At 38.5% G+C, this 20,968-nt stretch overlaps 1 protein-coding gene across 1 annotated transcript in view; it reads left to right on the top strand.

Annotated features, from left to right (window-relative positions):
* The window catches only part of LOC100666108 (putative serine protease K12H4.7), a 66,822-nt gene that overhangs the window by 17,677 nt on the left and 28,177 nt on the right, over nt 1-20,968 (top strand). Inside the window, exons 3-4 of the mRNA XM_064287392.1 lie at nt 6,482-6,714; nt 15,522-15,657. Of these exons, the coding sequence (XP_064143462.1) occupies nt 6,482-6,714; nt 15,522-15,657 (369 nt within the window). The remainder of the gene's footprint in view (nt 1-6,481; nt 6,715-15,521; nt 15,658-20,968) is intronic.

Below are 20,968 nucleotides of genomic sequence, written 5' to 3'. Positions count from 1 at the left end.
AATGTTTTGGATTCTGCTAAGGCTTGCTTTATGACCTAATATGTGGTCTATTCTAGAGAATGTTCCATGTGGATGGAGTGTTCTGTATATGTCTATGATGTCAATGTGGTTGATTGTGGCATTTAGATCTTCCATCTCTTTATTGAACTTCTTTCTGGTTGTCCTGTCCTTTATCAAGAGTGGTGTGTTGAAGTCTCCTACTATTATTGTGGAGCCATCTATCTCACATTTCAATGCTAATAGAGTTCGTTTTATGTATCTTACTGCCCTGCCATTGGGTACATAAATATTTAATATGGTTATATCTTCTTGGTATATTTTCCCTTCAATCTTTATGTAGTGTCCTTCCTTATCCTTTATGATGGATTTAACTTTAAAGTGTATTTGTCAGAAATTAATATTGCCACTCCTGCTCTTTTTTGATTGTTGTTTGCTTGCTATATATATTTTTTTCCATCCTTTGAGTTTTAGTTTGTGTCTCTAAGTCTAAGGTGTTTCTCTTGTAGGCAGCATATAGACGGATAGTATTTTTTAACCCATTCTGCCTCTCTCTGTCTCTTTGTTGGTGTTTTTAGTCCATTTATATTTAGCATTTTTATGAATAGGTATGAATTTAGTGCTATCATTTTGATGTCTTTTTTTTGTGTGTTATTGACAGTTTCTTTTGCCCACTTAATTTTACATGCTGAGTAGATTATCTTCATATATTGTCCTTTCCTCATATTCCTTATTCCTTGTTGATTTTGTTTCTGCTGAGTCTGTATTTTTTTTTTTTTTTTTTGATGTATAGGACAGTTTGTCTCCTTTGTGCTTACCTTATTATTTACCTCTATTTTTCTAAATTTAAAACTAACTTATATTTCTTTGTATCGCCTTATCTTCCATATGGAAGATCTATGAATACATGTCTTCTTTAACATAATAGCATTACTGTTACTCCATTTTGGGCATTTTTTTTGTCTTGCTTTTTTTTTTTTTTTTTTTTGATTTCCCCATCTTGGTTGACTTCTGATTGTTCTGCCCAGTGTTCTAGTTTTGGGTTGATACCTGATATTTTTGATTTTCTAACCAAAGAACTCTCTTTAGTATTTCTTGTAGTTTTTGTTTGGTTTTTATGATTTCCCTGAACTTCTGTTTATCTGGAAATGTCCTAATTTCATCTTCATATTTAAGAGAAAGTTTTGCTGGATATATGATTCTTGGCTGGCAATTTTTTTCCTTCAGTTTTTTTTAAATAAGTCATCCCATTGTCTTCTTGCCTGAATGGTTTCTGCTGAGTAGTCTGAGCTTATTCTTATTGATTCTCCTATGTAGGTGACTTTTCATTTATCCCTTGTTGCTCTTCAAATCCTCTCTTTATCTTTGGTTTTGGCAAGTTTGATTATAATATGTCTTGGTCTCTTTCTTTTAACATCTACCTCATGTGGAGTTCGATGAGCATCTTGGATAGATATCTTCACATCTTTCATGATATCAGGGAAGTTTACGGCCAACAAATCTTCAACAATTCTCTCTGTATTTTCTGTTATCCCTCCCTGTTCTGTTACTCCAATCACTCGTAGGTTATTTCTCTTGATAAATTCCTATGTGATTCTTAAGTTTTATTTATTTTTTTAATTCTTTTTTTTCTGATTTTTCTTCAAATATATTAGTGCCAAGTGATTTATCTTCAAGTTCACAAATTCTGCCTTCCACTTTCTCAGTTCTGCTCCTCCGACTTTCTACTGAGTTGTCTACTTCTGAATTTTATTGTTAATCTTCTGAATTTCTGATTGCTGTCTGTGTATGGGTTTTTCCAGCTTATTAAATTTTTCATTATGTTCCTGAAAAATCTTTTTAATTTCTTCAGTTGCTTTATCTGTGTGTTCCTTGGCTTGTTCTGCATATTACCTCATTTCCTTCTTGATGTCTTAAAGGGTTCTGTATATTAATCTTTTGTATTCTACCTCTGGTAATTCCAGGAATATACTTTCATCTAGAAGATCCCTGGATTCTTTGTTTTGAGAGCTTTGAGGCGATCATGGTCTGTTTCTTTATATGACTTGATATTGACTTTTGTCTCCGAGCCTTTTATAAGTTATTGTATTACATTATGTTTGCTTACTGTGTCATAGCTTGTTGCTTTGTTTTGTTTTGGTATGCCTGGATGGGTTGCTTGTGTGAGCTACCTTGATTATTTTTGCCTTTGGAGCTCTGACGTTCTGTCCCCAGATGGCTAGAGCTGTAATCAGGTATATCAGTCTAGGAGTCTATTCACTTTACTTGTATGAATTCAGCTCAGGTGTCCAGGTAATGATCATCAAGTGTGTGCTACAGGCCCTGTCCTACAGTCTTAGAGGGGCAGGGGTGATTGGTGTAGGTACCGGTATCTGGTTGCAGCATGGGGTCACACTCTGAACAAGGCAGGGAGCTGAGAATTGTACCCCACGTGTCTCTGGGGATAGGGTGTCCCTGTTTCCTATATTGTACAGGTGGGTGGGTTCTGCAGAAGGACCATGGACACCCAATATTTTTGGTTGTAAGGACTGGGAGATACCAGCTATCCTTGGACAGCTATCGAAGGTGGCTGGGTGACCTGGGTGGAGCTACCAGTTCTTAAGCCCCTGATGTGGGTAGGTGAGGATCCTGTTTAATAGGCAAAGAAATGTCCAACATCAAACACCCACCTCTCCTCCACATAGCTGAAATGGTTGGAGTCTGCTAAAAAGGGCCTATTCTCCAGAAGCAAGCCCACACAAGTTCATGAAGAGGGAAAAGTTACTCAAAGTCCGTGGACCAATTGTGCCTGTACAGGAGCCACTTCTGTCCTGAGCTCCCCCCGTTGGTGGAGCTGGCAAATTATCTATTCTCCCAATTGCAATTTTTTGCCTTCTCCATGGCCAGGAGGATGGCCCCAGACACTTAACAGGGCCTATCTCAGACCCTGGGAATCCAGCCACTGAAGCCAGCTTGGGGGTTGGGGGGTGTGGTAAAATATAAGCAAGTACTTAGCTTTTGCTGTGAGCTGCGTTCTTCTCTGGTTCCGAAGGTGTGAATAGGCTCTGTGGCTGGCTGCTTCTCCCTGGGGAAACTGCAGCGAAACACTAGTTCCCGCACTATGCCTCCACTCTGGGAATGGTACCTGAGGGCTCTCTGCGATTCAGGTCCAGTAACTCCTCTCTGCTTCTGAACCGTCTCTTCTTCCCCCTGCCTGTCAGTTCGTTTTCTAAGCTTCTCTTTGTTTTGAGAGCCTGTTGAGGTGATCATGGCCTGTTTCTTTATGTGACTTCATATGGACTGTTGTCTCCGAGCCATCTATAAGTTATTGTATTAGTTTATGCTTACTTACTGTGTCATAGCTGCTTGCTTTGTTTTGATTTGGTATATCCCTATGGGTTGCTTGAGTGAGCTAGCTTATTTTCACCTTTGGAGCTCCGGTGTCCTGTTCCCAGGTGGCTAGAGCTGTTATCAGGCATATCAGTCTAGGAGTCCATTCAGTTTTCTTGTATGAATTCAGCTCAGGTTTCCAGGTAGCTGATATCAAGTGTGTGGTACAGGCTCTGTCCTACAGCTTTAGAGGGGCAGGAGTGATTGCGTATATATCCGTATCTGATTGCAGCAGGGGATCATGCTCTGAACAAGGCAGGGGGCTGAGAACCAACCCCCAAGTGTCTCTGAGGAAAACACGTCTCTGTTCCCTACAGGGTGCTGGTGGGTGGGCTCTGAAGAGGGACCATGGGCACCCAAAGTTTTTGTCGTAAGGACTGGAAGGTACCAGTTATCCTTGGACCCCCGCCGCAGGTGACTGCGAGACCCAAGTGGAGCCACCAGTCCTTAGGTCCCTGTTGTGGGTAGGTGAGGACCTTGTTTAATAGGCACAACAATGTCAAACATCAAACACCCACCTCTCCACCGCACCGCTGAAATGGTTGGAGTTTGCCAACAAGGGCCTATTCTCCAGAAATAGGCCCACACAGGTCCATGCAGAAGGGAAACGTGCTCAAGGTCCATGGGCGGTTTATGCCTGGACAGGAGCCACTTCTGTCCTGAGCTCCCCCAGTTAATGGAACTAACAAATTATCTTTTCCCCTCAGTTGCAAATTTTTTCCTTCCCCAAAGCCAGGAGGATGACTCTACGTGCTCGCCAAGGCCTATCTCAGGCCTAGGGATTCAGCCGCTGAAGCTGGCTTGGGGGTGGGGAGGGTGTGGTAAAATATACACAAGTACTTAGCTTTTGCCAAGAGCACCTTTCTCCTCAGGCTCTGGAGGTGTGAGTGGGCTGTGTGGCTGGCTGTTTCTCCCTGAGGAAACTGCAGCTGAATGCTAGTACCAGCCCGCCGCCACCGCCGCCACCCCTGCTCCGGGAATGGTGCCTGAGGTCTCCCTGTGATTCAGGTCTGGTAATTCCTCTCCGCTTCTGAACAGTCTCTTCCTTCCCCTGCCCTTCAGTTCGTTGTCTAAGCTTGCCTTTGATGCTCAGGGCTCCCAGCTTGTCACAAATATACTTGTTTCACTTGTTTTTTCGGGTCTTTAAAAAAATAAAATAAATAAAAAAAAGTTTTTTTTTGGTTTTTTGTTGTAAAGAGGGCTCAACGGAAGCGTCTGTCTATTCCGCCATCTTGGCTCCGCCCTCTAAGCCTCCCTTTGATGCTCAGGGCTGGCTCCTAGCTTATCATAAATCTATACATTTTACTTATTTTTGGGGGTCTTTGTTGTAAAGAGGGATCACCAGAAGCATGTGTCTATTCCGCCATCTTGGCTCTGCCTCTTGTTTTGTTTTATGGGCTTGTCCAATCTTTGGTTGAATGGTGAACCTAAGGAGTGACTGCATTACTCAGTTGAAAAGGTGTCTGGGGGCCATACTCTCAGGGTTTCTCCATTCTCTGTCAGGCCAGCAAGTCAGGTCTTTGTTTTTGAATTAGAATTTTGTTACACATTTTTTTTCCAGCTCTGTCCGGGACACTGTATTGTGATCCCTGTCAGAGCAGTCAGTGGAGGTAGCCGGTTACCATCTAGTTGTATTGGACTCATTTTGGTGGTGGTCGAGATAGATGAGGTCCATTAGTCCTTTGGATTAATATTTTACCTGTGTCTTTAGTTTTCTTCATTCTTTCTTGCTCCTGAAGGAGTGAGACCAGTGGAGCATCCTAGATGGCCACTCATAGGCTTTTAAGACCTCTGAGGCTGTACACCAAAACAGACTGTAGTACATTTTCTTTATAAACTATGTTATGTCAGATAAGATAGATATTCCTAGAGACCGTGGTCTCCATAGTGTTCAGCCCAGCGATTCGGTTCCTCAGGGAGTTTGTATGTGTCTATGGTTGAACATCAACCAATTATTTCTGGTATATTGACTCTGTGTACTCCTTCCATCTTCTTTTGATGTTTCCTGCATCATTCAATATTATCCCTGTAGAATTCTTAAGTATTGTAACTCGAGGCTTAAATTTTTCTTCACTTCTTTCAGCTTGAGAAATTCTAAGCATGTTCTTTCTTTTTGCTTTCTAACTCCAGGTCTTTGCACATGTAATTATAATACTTTGTCTTCTCAAGCATTTTGAAATCTTTTATTCAGCTCTTTTATTTCATTGTTTCTTCCCTTTGCTTTAGCTACTCAACATTCAAGAACAGATTTCAGAATCTCTTCTGACATCAGTTTTGGTCTTTTCTTTGTTTTCTTTTTAATTACCTCTTGCTTTCTTCATGTTTGATGTCCTGGATGTCATTCCATAACTCATGTGGTCTTTGGTCATTAGAGTTCAACATGTGAAGTCTGTCCTTGAGACGGTCTCTAAATTCAGGTGGGATATACTCAAGGTTATACTTTGGCTTTCGTGGATTTGTTCTCATTCCCCTCAGTTTCAAATTGAACTGGCATATGAGCACTTCATGGTCTGATTCACAGTCAGCTCCTGGCCTTGCTCCGACTGATGATATTGAGTTTTTCCATTGTCTCTTTCCATAGATGTAGTTGATTTGATTTCTGTGTATTTCGTTTGGCATAGTCCATGTGTATAGTCATCATTTATGTTGGTGGAAAGAGGTATTTGCAATGAAGAAGTCATTTGTCTTACAAAATTCTATTATGCAATCTCCAGCTTTGTTTCTATTACCAAGGTCATATTTTCCTTCAGCTTTGTTTCCAACTTTCACATTCCAAAAGTGATCAAACGTGCAATAAGGCAGCATTGATAATTACTGGTGATTGAAACGAAAAGTTAGGAATGATATGGGTAGTGGCAGACGTATGAAGCTCCTTCAAAGTGGCCACAAGAAGAAATGAAATAACTAAAATGAGACAAATGATAGCAATTATTGTCAGTTCCTGCATTTCTTTGTCACTGTCAACCAGATTATGCTAACTGAAATTTCAAGTTGGACCTGATATAAATATTCAATATCTTTTCATACTATTCATGTTTACTTTATAGTAAAGCTGATGTTAAGCCACACATTCTCTTCTTTGTTGTCACAGAGTGTTTTTACGCTTTCATTGTAGAGATCTGAGTACTGCCAGCCTCCACTACCTCAGCAGCAGGCAAGCCTTGGCTGACATTGTGAACTTCCGAATTAAAGTAGCAGAAAAAGTGGGACTCACCAAAAATAAATGGGTTGCATTTGGCTGCTCTTATGGCGGATCCCTTGCAGTGTGGTCAAGAATAAAACACCCTGACCTGTTTGCTGCAGCAGTGGGCAGCAGTGCACCGATCAAAGCAAAAGCTAATTTTTATGGTAAGTCCATCTATATATGGGAGTCCCTGGGTGGCACAAATGGTTAACAAATCTGGGCTGACAATCAAAAGTTTGGATGTTCGTGCAGAGGCACCTTGGAAGCAAAGTCTGGCAATGTACTTCTGAAAAATCAGTCATTAAGAACTCTATGGAGCACAGTTGTACTTTGACACAGGTGAGGTCACCATGCGTTGGAATCAACATGGCGGTAACAGGTTTGGTTTTTATGGCATATATATGCATATATATGTCTATATGTATTATGTATATTATATTTATATAAGTATATATATATATAGAAAATAGAAAAAAATCTGTAAGTTAGGGATTACTAATCAAGTATGGTCCATCCAATAAGATAGCATCACACAACTAGTCTTGAGCCTATCTTCCTCTCCATATGATAGGGTCCATGAGAGATTCCTGTGCTACCTACCATTGGTAGTTGGTATCCATATTTGCAGCTATATGATTGGTGACAGCTTCTTAATTGGTGGAAATGATGTGATAAGTCATAGCTTTTAATAGTGAAAGAATTCATGATTTACCTTTTTCCAAAAAAAGTTAAGAAAAAGATCTTTTTTTAAATGACAAAACTTACCTATTCTTTTTTAATATTTTCACTTTTTTTTGTACTTTAGATGAAGGTTTATAGAACAAACTAGTTTCTCATTAAACAATTAGTACACATATTGTTTTATGACTTTGGTTACCAACCCAATGACATGTCAACATGCTCCCTCTTCCACCTTGGGTTCCCTATTACCAGCTTTCCTATCCATTCCTGCCTTCTCATCCTTACCCCTGGTCTGTAGTGACCTTTAGTCTCATTTTGTTTTATGAACCTGTCTGATCTTTGGCTGAAGGGTGAACTTCAGAAGTAATTTCATTACTGAGCTAAAAGGGTGTCCAGGGAGCATACTCTCAAAGTTTCTCAGGTCTCTACAGGCCAGTAAGTCTGGTCTTTTTTTGAATTAGAATTTTGTTTTACATATTATTGACAGCTCTGTCCCAGAACCTTTATTGAGACCCCAGTGAGAGCAGTCAGTGGTGGTAGCCGGGCACCAGATATATGTACTGGACTCAGTCTGGTGGAGGTCATGGCAGATGTGGTCCGTTAGTCCTTTGGACTAATATTTCCCTTATATCTTTAGTTTTCTTCATTCTTCCTTGCTCATGAAGGGGTGATATGAGTGGAGTATCTTGGATGGCTGCTTACAGGATTTAAGGCCCCAGATGCTACTCACAAAGTAGAATGTAGAACATTTTCTTTATAAACTGTGTTATGCCAATTAAGCTGGGTGTTCCCTGAGTTCCTGGTGACCACAACCCTCAGTTTGGCAATTAGATCTCTCAGGGAGTTTTGATGTGTCTATGAAGCTTCCATGACTTTGTCTTGTGTAAGTAGTTCTGGTTTCCCCATTATTGTGTACTGCCTTACCCTTCACCATAGTTGCTACTTATCTATTGTTTATTTAATTTTTTTTTTCCCATCCCCACCCCTTCACTCCCTCCTAACCATAAAAGATTATTTCTTTTTGTGTGTAAAGTTTTCGTGAGTTTTTACAGTAGTGGTCTCCTATAATATTATCCTTTTGTGATTGACCTATTTCACTCAGCATAGATCCCTACAGATTCATCCATGTTATGAGATGATTCACAGGTTCATCACTGATCTTTATCATTGCATAATAATGCATTGTGTGTATGTACCATAGTTCATTTATCCATTCCTCTGTTGATGGACATTTAAGTTGTTTCCATCTTTTTACTATTTTGATCAATGCCGCAATGAACATGAGAGTGTATATACCTCTTCGTATGGTAACTCTTATTTCTCTAGGATGTATTCTAGGAGTGGGATTGCTGGATCATATGGTATTTCTGTTTCTACCTCTCTAAGGAAGCGCCATATCATTTTGCAAAACGGCTGTACCATTTTGCAAAATGGTTGTATAATTTTGGATTCCCACCATCAGTACATAAGAATTTCGATCTCTCAGCAGGCTTTCCAATATCTGTTATTTCCTGTTTTTTTTGGTTTGTGCCAGTAATGTCGGGGTGAGATGGTATCTCAGTGTGTTTCGATTTGCATTTCTCTACTGGCTAATGATAACGAGCATTTCTCTACTGGCTAGTGATAACGAGCATTTCCTCATATATCTGTTGGCCCCTCAAATGTCTTTTTTTTGTGTGTGAAATGTCTGTTCATTTCCTTTGCCTATTTTTGTTTGGATTATCTTTTTTTTTTTTTTTGTAACCACCGAGACAGTGCTGGATTTTCTTGTATATTTTAGAGATTAGACCTTCTATTTGTAACAGCCCAAAACTGTTTCCCAGTCTGTAGGTTCTTGTTTTACTCTTTTGGTGAAGTGTTTTGATAACCAATAAGTTTTTAATTTTTAGAAGACCCCAGTAATCCAGCTTACATTCTGGAGTTTCTGTGTTGTTGGTTATAATTTGTATCCTGTTAATGCCATGTGTTACAGACTCTAGCATTGATTCTATTTTTTCTTCTATGAACTTTATAGTTTTTGGCTTTATATTTAGGTCCTTGATCCATTTGAATTTTTTTTTTTGTGTGTGTGTATTGTGTAAGGTGTGGATCCTGTTTCATTTTTTTTGCAGATGGACATCCAGTTTTGACAGCACCATTTGTTAAAACGACTGTCTTTTCCCCCTTTGGTGGACTTTGGGCCCTTGTCGAAGATCAGTTGACTATAGGTGGATGGATTTTTGTCTGGATTCTCAATTCTGTTCCAAATGGCTAATATATCTGTTTTCCTACCAGTACCAAACTGTTTTGACTACTGTAGCTGTATAGTAGGTTCTGAGGTCAGGTAGTGCAAGTCCTCCTACTTCATTCTTCATCTTTGATAGTGCTTTAATTATCCAGGGCTTTTTCTCTTTCCATATAAAGTTAATGATTTGTTTTTTGTCTCTTTAAATAATGTCGCTGTTATTTCTGCTAGGATTGCCTTGCATTTGTAAATCATACTGTGTAAAATTGTCATTTTCACCATGTTAATTCTACCTATCCATAAGCATGGTATGTTTTTCCATTTATGTATATCTTTTTTAGTTTCTTGCTATAGTGTTTTGTAATTTTCTTTGTATAGGTCTTTTCCATTTCTGGTTTAATTTAAATGTAAATATTATATTTTTAAGGCTATTTTAAATAGTATTGTTTTCCTGATTTCCTTTGCATCGTTCTTTTTATTGGTGTATAGGAATCCATCTGACTTTTATGTGTTTATCTTGTATCCTATTACTCTGCTTGATCTTTCTATTAGATCCAGTAGTTGTCTCGTGGAGTCTTTTGGGTTTTCTACATATAGAATCATATCATCCACAAAGAGGGACTGTTTAACTTCTTTGTTACCAATTTGGATGCACTTGATTTCTTTTTCTTGTTTTATTGCTCTAGCTAGGACTTCCAATGCTCCAATGCTAAATTGGAGTAGTGATAAAGGCCATCCTTATCTTGTTCCTGTTCTCAGGGTGAATGTTTTCACCCTATCTCCATTAGGAATGATGTTGACTGTTTGTTTTGTATAGATGCTCTTTATTATGTTGAGAAATTTCTATTCTATACCCATTTGTTTTCTTTTTTTATTGTACTTTAGATGAAGGTTTAAACAAGAAACTAGTTTCTTATCAAACAGTACACACATTGTTGTATGACATTGCTTAACTTTACGTGTTTTATTGAGTGTGTTTATCAGGAATGGGTGTTGTACTTGGTCAAATGCCTTTTGTGTGTCAATTGGGATGATCATGTGATTCTTTTCTTTCCTTTTGTGTATGTGGTGGATAGCATTGATTGACTTTCTAATGTTGAATCATCCTTGTATAACTGGCTTGAATCCTACTTGGTTGTGATCTATTATTTTATTTTATTTATATGATGCTGAATTCTATTGGCTAGACTTGTGTTGAGAATTTTCGCATCTATATTTGTTAGAGATCTTGGTCTATAATATTCCTTTTGTGTGTGTGCGTGGTGTCTTTGGCCTATTTTGTTATCAGGGTTACCTGGCTTCATAGAATAAATTTGGAAGTGTCACTTCCTTTTCTATGATCTGAAATAATTTGAGTAGCACTGGTGTAAGCTCTTCTCTGAATGTTTGCTAGAATTCTCCAGTGAAACCATCTGGGCCAGGGCTTTTTATTTGTTGGATTATTTTTGTTACTTTTTCAATCTCTGTTATGCATCTGTTCTGATTTTCAGCATCATTTTGTGTTATTTTGGGTAGGTAGTGATTTTCTCCGAATTTGCCTATTTACTCTAGTTTTTCAAATTTGTTGGAGTATACTTTTTCATAATAATCTATCATGATCCTTTTTTATTTCCTTTGGGGCTGTTGTAATATCCCCCATTTCATTTCTTATTTGGGTTATTTGCTTTCTTTCTTGTTTTTCTTTTTTCGTTTGGCAAGCGGTTTGCCAATTTTATTGTTCCGTTCAAAGACCCAACTTTTCATATTAGTTTTTATCCTCTATTTTATTTATTTCTGCTCTGATCTTTATTATTTTCTTTCTTCTGGTGACTGTGGACTTCTTTTACTGTTCTTTTTATGTTTGAGTTGCGTAGCTAATGTTTTGATTTTGTCCCTTTCTTCTTTTTTGATGTGTGTGTATATTGTTATAAATTGACCTCAGATGACATCCTTTGCTGTTTCTTAAAGAATATAGTATGATGTGTTTTCATTCTTGATTGAATTTTTTGATCCATCTCTGATTTCTTCTATTCCTGAGCGGTTTTTAAGCAGAGTGTTATTCAGTTTCCAAGTAATTGAGCTTCTTTCCTTGCTTTTCTCTTTGTTAATTTCTACCTTGATGGCATTATGGTCGTGATAAATTGTCCCTTTAATCATTTATATTATGCTCTTCTTTGTCTTTCATGGTGGATTTTTTTTTTTAATGTTATTTATGCGAGATTCGTATTGCCACTCCTGCTCTTTTTTGGGTAATTGTTTGCTTGGTATATATTTTTTCCATCCTTTGGTTTTTAATAAATCTACATCTTTCTTCCTAAAGTGTGCCTGTCATAGACAGCTTATTGATGGGTCCTTTTTTTTTTTTTTAAAATCTATTCTGTCACTCTCTGCCTTTTTATTGTTGTGTTTAGGCCATTTACATTCAGTATACATACTGATAGGTGTGAGTTTATTGCTGTCATTTTTTGTGTGTTTTTTGTGGTGTTGATGTTTTCTTTATTGCTCTTTCTCTTCTGTGCTTAAGTCCTTTTGTTTGTGGATTTTTTTTTTCCATTTCTATGTTTTCGTAGATTTGGTTTTACTGAGAGTTTATGTTTTTCTTCTTTATATTGGTGACCAGGTTTGTTAACTTTCTTTGTGGTTATCTTGAGATTTACCCTCACACTCTCAGGTTTCAACCAGTCTATACCTTGCCTTCCTCTCCATTACAAGGTTCTATACTTACACTGGTTATTCCCTCTTTATTGTTCTGACATTGTGGTCATTACAGTTTAACCTCTCTGGTTCCCTGTTGTAATTTTTTTGGTTTTGGGTAGTCTTCAAGAGTATATTTCCTAGGTTGGTATTTGGCTGGCACAGTCTTTGTCTTTGGTTTTAGTTAGTGTGATTACGATCTGACTTGTTGATTCCTTTTTGAGGTCTATCCTATATGGGTTTCATTGAGCTTCTTGGAGAGTCTGCTTTTCATCCTTTATGATATTAGAGAAGTTTTCTGTCAGCAATTATTCAAGGATTCTCTCTGTTTCTTCCATTTTCTCTCCCTGTTCTGGAACTTTAATCACTTGGAAATTTTTGCTTTTGATTGTATCCCACATAATTTTCAGAGTTTCTTCATTTTCACTCATTCTTTTTTCCGATTTTTACTCAGAGTTGTAGCCAAGTGTTTGTCTTCAATTTCACTGATCCTGTCTTCCATTATTTCAGACCTGCTCCTCAGTCTTTCTGTGACACAGTCCATTTCTGAAACCTTGTAGTTTATGTTTTGGATTTTTCATTGTTGTTTTTGTATGATTTCTGGCTGTGAATTTATTTTGTCATTTTGTTCCTTTATTATTTTACTGAATTCTATTTTTTGGTCTGTATTCTCCATGAATTTGTCTGCCTTTCCCTTAAATATGTTGATTGTTTTTACTCATTTTTGTCTTCTTTTTACTTGAGCTCTTGGAAAGCTCTAACATTAAAGATTTGAATTCCCTGTCAGGTAGTTCTAGTGTCTTTTCTTCTACTGGAAAGTCATCTGGTGTTTTACTTTGGACATCTACTGGAACAATCCTGTTCTTTTTTTAATATGTTTTTTGTATTATCTGCTGTCTTCCAGTCCATCAGTACTTATTTTTTTCCATTTATTGATTGTAATTTGTTGGTTTCATCTTGCATTTTTGTTTTATTTTGTTTTGCCTGAGCAGGCAGGCTGTGCATTTTTTTTTTTTTTTTTTGCTTGCTCCTCTGAGGGCATGATACTTTCCACCTCCTTGTCCAGTGGGCATGGCTATTAGCTCAGCTATAATGCTGCAAGGTCTACCTGAAGGGGAAGGGCTGGAATGGTTTTTTTGTGGAATGTACTAGGGCCAACAGGGCAGGCTGGGGACCAGTCCAGGGCAGTTCCCAGGGGGCAATGCCTGTGCTTCTCAAGTGTTTGCTCTTCAGTGGGTGGTTTCAGGTAGGAAGGAAGCAGGGCAGTTGTTGAGATGTCTGGAGCTAAGATGGGTATGGTAAAAAGGAGAGAGAGAAGGGAGAAACAGGAGCAAAAAAAGTGCTAAGGGAGTTTGCCATTGGAGTGGAGAGATGAGAAACTGATGAATGGAGAAAAACAAAATGAAAAGGGATAAAGAAAAACATAATAATAAATTAATTAATAATTAGAAATAAAAAGGCAAAGCTCCCAGGGTCTTCACTGGTGTGTATGGGAGACCAGGGAAGTGACTCCCAGGAAATGCAGTGTAGAATCACTAGAAGGGGTAGAGGTGTCACATACCACCAGGTATTCAGAAGACAGGAAAAGAATATAAGTATAGAGAGATGAAGAACTGAGAAATGAAGAAAGATAAAAAGGAAAAAAGATAAATGAAATTCCCCCAGGGACTCCACTGTCATGGCTTAGCTGAAAAGGGAAGTGGCTCCCAAGTTGCACAGTACAGCCTGGCTAGAAGGGGCTCCCAAGCCACAAAAAGAAAAACAAAGCAAACAAACAAAACAAAACAAACAACAAAAACCAGGGATCCAACCAGCATGGCAGTGTGCCCTGGGGAAGAAGTTCCCTGGTGAAGCAGCCCTTCACAGGTTTCAAAAAGAAGCAAAGATTACACATGGAGATAGGTGGTCAAGGGAAAGGAGGGGAATGTGGTGAAAGGCATGGAAGAAACCAGAAAAAGCAAATAAAAGCTACAACAGCAACAAACAAATGGTACTCAGAGAGCTGGCCAGTGTGGGTGGGGTGAATCCAAGTGGCAAGGGGTCTAAGGCAGTGGCTCCCAGCCAAGAGTCTGCAGCCAGTGGGAAACAGAGGAGGTTGAGCAAGGGAAAGAAGGGTGGGGGTCGGTAAGTGTATATTGTCTCCTGCTCGGAGCTCTGTGAAGCTGCTTTCTGATGTGGGTGGGATGAATCCAAGTGGTACAGAGCCTGAACTTCCTGGCTGATTGAGCTAGTGCAGCAAGCTATGAAGCCGGGGAGGTCAAGCAGGGGACAGACCAATGGGGGGTGGGAAAGAGTATATCCCTGGTCAACAGGTGTTCTGTCTCCTGGTGGGAGCAAAGTGAAGCTACTTTCTTGTATTCTGTCTGCCAATTCCTGACAGGAGTCCAAGATAGAGGATCCATGCTGAGTTAGCTAATAGTCGACCTCTGCACATATCATTCCTAGCTCTATATTCTCTGTCAGTTTCTTATTCCGTTTGGTGCTTAGCTGAGTTCTTTATCTCTTCATTTGATGCTTAGGGTTACAGGATTGACATTTGCGTAGTTTTACTTAGTATTTCAGGTCTTTACTGTAGAGGGACAGTGTGATGCTTCCATCTATACCAGTATGTTGGCTCCTTCCAAAACTTACCTATTTTGAAGTTGTCTTTCAATTTTTTTCCTGCTCCCTGACCCTGGTGGCGTAGTGGTTAAGAGCTATGGCTGCCAACCAAAAGTCGGCAGTTTGAATCCACCAGGTGTTCCTTGGAAACTCTATGGGACAGTTCTATTGTCTGATAGGGTCGTTATAAGTTGGAACAGACTCGACAACAACAGGTTTGGTTTTTGTTTTACCTGGCTTTATGATAAACCATTTATAGTTAATGGTATTAAGATTTTTCCAAGTGGATAAAAACTCTGCAGTGGCGATTTGTGCTTCCACATACAAGTTCCCACTAAAATGAATAAAGTGTAAAATTGCTACTTAATTAAGCTTCACTTTCAAAAAGAAAACAACCCACTTCACCAAAAGAAGAGATACATTCCAGATAATTTTCCTTAAATATTTGAACTTTTCAAATATAAACAGATCAGATTTCTGTATCCTTGATAGAGCATCATCTGGTCCAATAATTCTGAAATGTGTAAATTTGAAGCATCTTTCTACCTATCTAAAGATTAAAACCATGCCCCAGTTCATTAAAAGATCCGGATGTACAGAGCACGGTTTTAAGTCTCTGTTTACTAGTGACTTTTCTTGGCATTCTGAGAAAATCTGTTAATTTTGCAGTTTCTTAACTTTGTCGTAAAATGGAAGAAGTTGCAAACTTGAAAGAACTCTATTTTATAAATAGTTACAGTTAAATATTACTGAATACATCTTCTCTCCCCCCCCCCCCCCCCTTATTCTTAGAATACCTTGAAGTTGTTCAAAGATCTTTGGCCACTCATAACAGCAAATGTTTTCAAGCAGTGAGAGAGGCTTTTGGTCAAGTTGTGAAGATGCTGAGTCTTCGAAAATACCACAGACAGCTTAGAAAGGATTTCACGTAAGTGGATTGATTTGCCTGTGAGGGAGTCTGTGTCTAAATATAGTCTGGTATTTACTTGAAGTTACATCATTTATGTCATTTTCTTACATGCTATAACGGACTGAATTATGTCACCCAAAAAATGTGTCTATCAACTTGTTTAGGCCATGATTCCCATTAATCTGTGCTTTTCCTCCACTTTGTGATAGTAATTTTATGTTAAAGGATTAGGGTAGGATTGTAACACCACCCTTACCAGGTCAACTCCCTGATCCAAGGTAAAGGGAGTTTCCCTGGGTTGTGTCCTGGACTACCTTTTTATATCTCAAGAGATAAAAGGAAAGGGAAGCAAGCAGAGAGTTGGGGACCTCATACCACCAAGAAATCAACACAAAGAACAGAGCGTGTCATCTTGACCTGGAGTCCCTGAGCCTGAGAAGCTACTGGATCATGGGTAGAGTGAGGACAAGGATGTTCTTCCAGAACCAAAAGAGGGAAAAACAATTCCCTTTGAGCTGACAGCTTGAATTTGGACTTTTTAGCTTACTTTACTACGAGGAAATAAATTTCTCTTTGTTAAAGAGATCCACTTGTGGTATTCTGTTATGGGAGCACTCAAACCTAAGACACATGCATTGCATTGCATTTCACTGGGCAAATTACCTGCAAATGATTGCTTTAGAATGTTAAAAAGCAAGGATGTCACATTAAAGATTAAGGTGCTCCTGACCCAAGCCATGGTGTTTTCAAAAGCCTCATATGCACGCCAGAGTTGGACAATGAGGACGGAGGACTGAAAATGAATTGATATCTTTGAATGTTAGAGCTGGTGAAGAATATTGATTATACCATGGACTGCCAGAAGAATGAACCAATCTCTCTCCAAAGAAGTGTAGCCAGAATGCTCCTCTCACACACTTTGTACATGTCATCAGGAGGGACCAGTCCCTGGAGAAGGACATCATGCTTGGGTAAGTAGAGGGTCAGTGAAAAAGAGGAAGACCCTCACTAAGAAAGGATGACGCAGGACTTCAACAATGGGCTCAAGCATAACAACAATGGTGTGGGTGGCTCAGGATTGGGCAGTGTTTCATTCTGCTGTAAGGGTAAAAATTGTTCGGAACCAACTGGACCTAACGTCAACAACAACAAAAATGAGAAATAAGGAAACCGTTGTTGTTTAAGATCTGGATTAGAGATTTCCATGGTAGCGGTGGAAGTACTCTCTCAGTTACTTATACTTAAAAAAGTTAGGGTCAAACATATGTTAAAATATGTTTTCATAGACGCATAGAATAGCTAGAGTGTTATGAATAGTAGGCTTAGTGTAACCTACATGACCCACAAATGTGTAGTGTTTTTTTCATATACAGGTTCTGAGTCTCTCCTTGTTGTTATTCTTAGGTGCCTAGAATAATTTCTGACCCATAGTGACCCTGTGTATAACAGAAAGAGACATTGCCCGGTATTGTGCCATCTTCACAATCATCGTTGCAGTCACTGTAAAAATCCATCTTCTTGACAGTCTTCCTTTTTATCATTGATCCTCTTCTTTACCAAACATAATGTTCTTCGCTAGAGATTGGTTCCTCCAGATGACATGTCTACACTAAGCAAGATGAAGCCTCATCACTCTTGAATCTAAGGAATAAAAAGGAATACTCTGGCAATATTTCCCTAAACCCATTGCCATGAAGTCAATTCAGGCACATATCCACCCTGTAAGTCTCTCTCTAGACCTGCTGACTAAGAATCTGGAAGGGAACAGGATTGGGGAACTGTATTCTTCCCCTGGTTAAATATACAAAATATTCATTATATAAGTTTTGTATCTTCTTTGTACGATCGGTAAAAAGATTGAAAATTTTGGTAGAGATATTCTCTACACGGAATCTCATTTCTGCCTCTGGTTTTGTTCACAGGTTGCTCACCTTTCTGGAACTTTCTTTTCACCCTACACAGATTCTATCTATCATAAACCCTTGATTAAATTCTACCTCCTGACTAAAGTAATAGCAGACTTCTATGTGCCTAGCATTGTTCCAATAATCCATCCCCATAATAATCCTGTGAGTGAGCACCTATTCTCCTCCCTGTTATAAAGGCCAGGGAGGCTTGGAGAAGTAAGGTTGTTGTTTTTCTATTTAGCTGTTATTATTTTGCCCCTAATTCCTCACAATCCTGTGCAGAAAGGAATGCAGTTTCCTGCTCCTCAGCCATCCCCTTGTTAAGTGTGAGCCCTGTTGTTGCAGTACTGAAACAATCGTTCTCCTCGAGGGTTTTCCTCTTTTTCACTAACACCCTACTTTTACTAGCATGATGCACTTCTCCAGGGATTGATTCCTTCTGAGAACAGGTCCAAAATATGTGAGACAGAGTCGCACAATTCTTGATTCTAAGGAGCAATTCATCTATATGTTTTTCAAGACAAATATCTTCATTTTTTTTTGGCATTTCATGGTATATTCGATATTCTTTGTCAACACCATAATTCAAAAGTGTCAAATCTTCTTTGGGCTTCCTTATTCTTTGCCCAGCTTCCACATGCATATGAGGCAATTGAAAACACCATGGCTTGTGTCAGATGGACCTCAGTTTTCAAGGTAGCACCTTTGCTTTTCAAAACTTTAAAGAGGTCTTTTGCATCAGATTTGCCCAATTCAATGTGTCCTTTGATTTCTTGACTATTGCTTCTATGGGTGTTGATTTTGGATCCAATTATAATGAAATTGTTGACAACTCCAATCCTTTCCCCATTTATCAAGTTGTTCTTTATTGTTCCAGTTGTGAGAATTTTTGTTTTCTTTATGTTAAGACGTAATCCATACTGAGGCTGCAGTCTTTGATATTCGTCACTAAGTGCTTCAAGTCCTTTTCACTTTCAGCAAGCAAGGTTGTGTCATCTGCATAAGTCAGGTTGTTAATGAGTCTTCCTCCAATCCTGATGCCATGTTCTTCTCCATACAGTTCAGTTTCTCAGATTATTTGTTTAACATACAGAATGAATAAGTATAGTGAAAGAATACAACTTTAAGGAAAACATTTCCTGATTTTCAACAATGTGAAGTATCCAATGTTCTGTTCAGAGGACTGCCTCTTGGTCAATGTACAAGTTCCACATGAGCTCAATTGCATGCTCTGGAATTCCCATTCTTTGCAACGTTATCCGTAATTTGTTATGATCCACAGGGTGGAAATCCTTTGCATAACATATAAAACACAGGTAAACATCTTTATGGTATGGTGTGCTTTCAGCCAGGATCCAGCTGACATCAGCAATGATATCCCTGACTCCACATCCTCTTCTGAATCCACCTTGAATTTCAGACAGTTCCCTGTCATTGCACTGCTGCAGCTGCTGTTGAATGATCTTCAGTAAAATTTTACTTATGTGTGATGTTAATGATACTGTTCAATAATTCCTGCATTTTGTTGGGGCCCCTTCCTTGGGAATAGACATAAATATGGATCTCTTTCAATTGATTGGCCAAATACCTGTCTTCCAAATTTCTTGGCATAGATGAGTGGGTGGTCACTTCCAACACTGCATTCATTTGTTCCTTAAGTACCATCAGTTTCTGATCATATGCTACCTCCTGAAATGGTTGAGTATCCACCAACTGTTTTTGGTATAGTGACTCTGTGTATTCCTTCCATTTTCTTTTGATGCCTCCTGCATCGTTTAATATTTTCATTATAGAGTCTTTCAATATTTCAACTCAAGACTTGAATTTTTTTCTTCAGTTCTTTCAGCTTCAGAAATGCCTACCATCTTCTTACCATTTGGTTTCTAACTCCACATGTCATTTTAATACCTTACTTTGTCTTCTACGGAAACCCTGGTGGCGTAGTGATTAAGTGCTATGGCTGCTAACCAAAGGGTTGGCAGTTCGAATCCACAGGCGCTCCTTGGAAACTCTATAGGGCAGTTCCACTCCATCCTATCGGGTCACTATGAGTTAGAATTGACTCCATGGCACTGGGTTTGGTTTTTTTTTTTTTTTTGGTTTTGTCTTCTAGATCTGCACTTTGAAATTTTCTGTTCACCTCTTTTACTTTATCATTTCTCCCATTTGCTTTAGCTACTTAACTTTCAAAAGCAAGTTTCAGTCTCTTTTGCCATCCACTTTAGTCTTTTCTTTCTTTTCTATCTTTTAATGACTTCCTGCTTTTGTCATGGATGATGTCCTTACTCATTCCACAACTTGTCTGGTTTTCAGTCATTAGTATTAAATTTGTCAAATCTGTTCTTCAGATGGGCACTGTATTCAGGTGGGATATACTCAAGGCCATACTTTGGCTTTCGACATGTTCTAATTTTTATCAGCTTTAATTTGAACTTGCAAATGAGCAATGGGTGGTATGTTCTGCAGTTAGCCCCCACCTTGTTCTGACCGATGATATTGAGTTTTTCCATTGTCTCTTTCCACAGGTGTAGTTGATTTGTTTCCTGTGTATTCCACCTGTTGAGGTTCACATGTATAGCTGCCGTTTATGTTGTTGAAAAAAATATATATGCAATGAAGAAATTGTTGGTCTTGCAAAGTTCTATCATGTGATCTCTGGCATCATTTCTATCACGAAGGCCATGTTTTCTAGCTACAGATCCTTCTTTTTTGTTTCCAGCTCTTGGATTACAATCCCCAGTAATTATCAGTGCATCTTGATTGCATGTTCCATAAATTTCAGGCTGCATAAATTGTGAAAAATCTTCAATTTAATTGTCCTTATTTGTTGGTGTGTAACTGGTATTAACTCTTCTTTCTTATAGACATTTGGATATTATCCTGTCACTGACAGTGTTGTATTTCAGAATAGATATTGAAATATTCTTTTTGACGATGAATGCAATGCCATTCCTCTTCAAGTTGTCATATCTGGCATAGTAGACCATATGATTGTCTGATTGAAACAGTTAAATTTAGAGAAATATTTGTAGATGGCTTCTGATCTGATGTGAATTTTATTTGAGGGCATTTAAATTCTCCTAAGTGCAAGTTGGAGCCCTGACTGTGCAGTGGTTAAGAGCTACTGCTGCAGTGGGAATTAAATACCTTGGCCAGAAGAAATTAGTGAATTTAAAGTATTCTTGAGATATTTCTGCTAATGACAAGTTGCCTTTATTTGAACTGTTCTCTTTTCTCTCCTTCCATTTAATTGATTTTTATATGGGTTCTAATTTACTGCAGCCCACACAAATATTCAGAAAAAAGTTAACTGTTTTTTTTTTTGGGGGGGGTTAATGTATTTTACCAGTTTTATGCTCCAAACATATTGTGTGTTTAAAATCATTCAGAAACTTTTTGTTTCACATTGGCCTTTGAGTATT

This window comes from Loxodonta africana, chromosome 6 (genome assembly GCF_030014295.1).
Source record: "Loxodonta africana isolate mLoxAfr1 chromosome 6, mLoxAfr1.hap2, whole genome shotgun sequence".
In the NCBI taxonomy this organism is placed as follows: domain Eukaryota; kingdom Metazoa; phylum Chordata; class Mammalia; order Proboscidea; family Elephantidae; genus Loxodonta; species Loxodonta africana.
Note: the sequence above shows the minus strand (reverse complement) of the source record. Positions and strands in the feature narration are given on the sequence as shown.